Source organism: Parambassis ranga, chromosome 5, assembly GCF_900634625.1.
Source record: "Parambassis ranga chromosome 5, fParRan2.1, whole genome shotgun sequence".
NCBI classification, from domain to species: Eukaryota; Metazoa; Chordata; class Actinopteri; family Ambassidae; genus Parambassis; species Parambassis ranga.
Genome location: NC_041026.1, coordinates 18,061,398 through 18,064,650, shown reverse-complemented (window position 1 = coordinate 18,064,650; position 3,253 = coordinate 18,061,398). Strand labels below are relative to the sequence as shown.

At 41.5% G+C, this 3,253-nt stretch overlaps 1 protein-coding gene across 1 annotated transcript; it reads right to left on the bottom strand.

Annotated features, from left to right (window-relative positions):
• Nucleotides 1-233: 233 nt before the first annotated feature.
• Nucleotides 234-2,897, bottom strand: cav4a (caveolin 4a). The gene is made up of 3 exons (XM_028406339.1): nt 2,561-2,897; nt 2,171-2,358; nt 234-1,721 (listed from the first exon to the last, which is right to left on the bottom strand). Exons 1-3 carry the CDS (start codon nt 2,777-2,779, stop codon nt 1,571-1,573), a joined length of 558 nt encoding a protein of 185 aa, XP_028262140.1. The 5' UTR covers nt 2,780-2,897; the 3' UTR covers nt 234-1,570.
• Between the last annotated feature and the right edge of the window lie 356 nt (nt 2,898-3,253).

Here is a 3,253-nt window from a genome sequence, read left to right as displayed (position 1 = left end):
AGCTGAACTGTTATGCTGATCAGAGAAGCTCTAGAACTAGCCTGGTAACCACAAACTATATATATATATATATATATATTGTGGTTTATTGCAGCATCCAAAGGGAGCAGCTGTGAGGTGGAGGAGGGGATTATGCACAGCAAAAATGAGGGATACTTGTGTACATTCAGACAGCTAAAGACTGTGCAAGGAAAATGTAATAATAGTTCAAGAAAAGGAGGCGTAGCTTGACATTTTCATAGTGCAAAAAACAAACATTTATTGGCATTTCATTGTTGTAGCAGTCAGTTTTCTGGCAGCACAGTAAACTCAACAAGTCCTCCCTTATAATCTGCTCCACCTTTAGTGATATCTCACAGAAAGTGATAGTAAAGACAATTTGAGGAGACATTTTTATAGAAACCTACACACTTTACATAGTGCCAAGGCTTAACCTCAAACACCACAACACTAACATACTGTTTCTATTCATGCATTTCCATCAGAATGAAATCTGTGAGGTTGATCACCCCGTGGATGCGGATGCTTCTTCCCAAAAGTCGGCCTCTGGCTGTGGTTACTGTCAGCTCTTTGAGTGACAGAGTATCAACAGAAACGAGCCTCACTGGTATTAGAATTCCTGAATGCCAGCAGGCAGCCGCCTGTGATAAAAACCTGAAACTGTCAAATACAACGAGGGCATTGCTGACATATCCACACACACACAGCTGTCACCACCTTACATATTGACGTATATTTCCTGTGGACTTAGCTGAACAATAAACATTACTTGCTTAATCTTAACCTGCACAGGTGATGTTATGTTCAGCTATGTTCTCATACACCTCTGACACCTCTGTATATGTGCCCTTCAAATTAGCCATGCAATACAATAAATCAATAATGTTAAGTGAAGAAACACTTTAAATTGTTGATTTTTTCCTCCCAGGATACATCTAAAATAACTAATCTTTTCTATCATATCGTTTGAAATAGTGTGTCCCTCCTCTACAAGAAGGACTAAAATATGAAAATGTTTTTGGTCATATGTGCTCTGGTATTTTCCGTTTCCCCACTGACGTGATGGTGGGACTGGAAGGCTGTGTTGCAATAAGAACAGACCTTCAGAGATAAAGCAGGCACATTGTGTCCAGTAATTATGTAAAATATGAATTATGAATTTAAGATATGTGCACATTCAAAGACTTTTTTTCAATAACAGACTGATAGTTAAAAGAATTTCTAAGTACGTTATTGGCCACGAGTTAATTATGCAAAGGGAGTGTTTTCAGACTTGTTCCATCAGCACAGAAGGGGATTTTACTGCAGTAAAAGGACAATTAGAAGCCAAAGCCAAATTTAGATAATTTACTCTACATTAGCTTTACTTGATAAATGAATCATTTTTTACTTGACAGTTATTCATATCTTGGCGATTATTGTCACAAGCCAGATCTGTTCATTAAGAGTGACATTTACCATGTATACCTCATTACCTCAGAAACCACCCAGTATATTCTGTATAAACAAATAAATCAGCTCCCACTTGGGATAGGTCCACATGAACACAAGCATACTTGCATCAACAGTCTCATTCTTTGGCCAGGTGAATGCTGAAGCCTCCACAACATTTTCCAACACTTCTGAGGGAAGGACCAACAACGGCAGCCAGCACAATGCTCCACAGGTCCTGCAGCCAGCGAGTCCCTATAAAAACACACTGGATGCAGGGACTGACCATCCTGTCAGAGAAAAACACACAAACATTACACACAACACACACCCAACAATTACAAAGCATGTCTGACACAGACCCACACAGGCAAGGAAGTCCTGTTCACCCAGGAGAATGGACCCTGGCTTAACGGCCCCTTTCACAAGATACACAATACATTACTAAATAAAATAACTGACAAGGTGTTTCATTAAACCCTCCCTGTCCACGTGTTTTAACCCACACATCACATTTTTTAGTGTCCAACTTAGCAAAGCTGTCTGCAGGGCGTCAGTGAAGAGACACTTCAACAGTGTTTTTTTGTTTTTTTTATTCCAATAGGCATACCTCTCAGAGGCTTGTTTGATCTCCCATGGGATGAAAAGGCTCTTTTAGCTTATTGGATATGAATAAAATGTAGATAAACACTTATTACTGAGAAACTATGTAGAGCAAAGCAGCAGGATCAGAACCTACCAGATGTGGAAGCAGCTGAAGGTGGCAAAGAGGACACCAGTGATAACCGACATGGGAATGGCCAGAAGCACTGTGACTATCCTGTAAATCCAAACTCTGGACACCTCGAACAGGGCATTGCTCCAGATCCACACTCTGTCCCCACTGCGCACTGACACTGGCTCCGCTATTACATCCTCAAACGTCACCTGCACACACAAAGAGAAAGTGATACAGCTGATGTGCTGTATGTAGGGTTCCTGGTTGATTTGATTTACTTTAGTGAAATAAATAGTTATCCACTGGAGGGCAGTGCAGACAGGGCAGCAGCTTCTTGGCTGTACATGCTATTATTTGTCAGCTCTGTGATAAAACAGAGTGTAATAATGCATGTGATGAAGAATGCAGTACCTTTAGGCAGTCATTGATGCCTCGGGGGTCCCTGGCGTTAATGAGCGGCTTGGTGTCACTTATTTCCACTAGTGTAGATGTATGAATGTTTTCCTCCTCTTCCATGGCAGGAGGGGCCCTCCACAGCGTCTGGGGTTCCTCCCCATTTTCAAATTCTTCAGGGTCACTGGAGTCCTCCAAGTCAATCTCCACTTCCTCTGAATCTTCCCCTTTCATCATGGTGTCCACTCAAACATGTGAAGAAAACACAATCCAAACAAAAGAGCAGCACAGGCAATGATTGTCACTTCACAGGCAGCCCAGACTGAGACCACCAGCCTGACAGACCCCCCCTGCAGCTGGCTGTACACTGAGGTTATATTGGGAACGTTACAGTGCCCTGTTTGGTATTTGCAGACAGTCTTTCAACTGAGGATCATTTTCTTGTGCTGTGGGAGGATAGAGAAGATAGGATATAAATACCGTGTGCATGGAGACAGCTTTGTATACAATGATACACATGTGGATATATACAGTCAGTACTATACATTTATAGCATGGGTGTGGAGGCTCAATAAAGTTTACTTAAAGTGACTAAGTAATACTGTCCTGCTATTTCTAAGATTTCATTCATTTTCCAGGGGCTTCTTTTCTTATGAAAAAGGTCTTTGCACCAGAAAAATGCAAGACAACACTGCTCTCTACTGGACTGTT

Excerpts from the sequence above, each read along its gene's own strand:
- cav4a (XM_028406339.1), bottom strand. The coding sequence starts at position 2,779 with ATGATGAAAGGGGAAGATTCAGAGGAAGTGGAGATTGACTTGGAGGAC. Across the intron at positions 2,359-2,560 it reads GCATCAATGACTGCCTAAAG|GTGACGTTTGAGGATGTAAT; the intron begins GTACTGCATTCT and ends TTGTGTGTGCAG. Across the intron at positions 1,722-2,170 it reads TTCAGCTGCTTCCACATCTG|GATGGTCAGTCCCTGCATCC; the intron begins GTAGGTTCTGAT and ends TTTCTCTGACAG.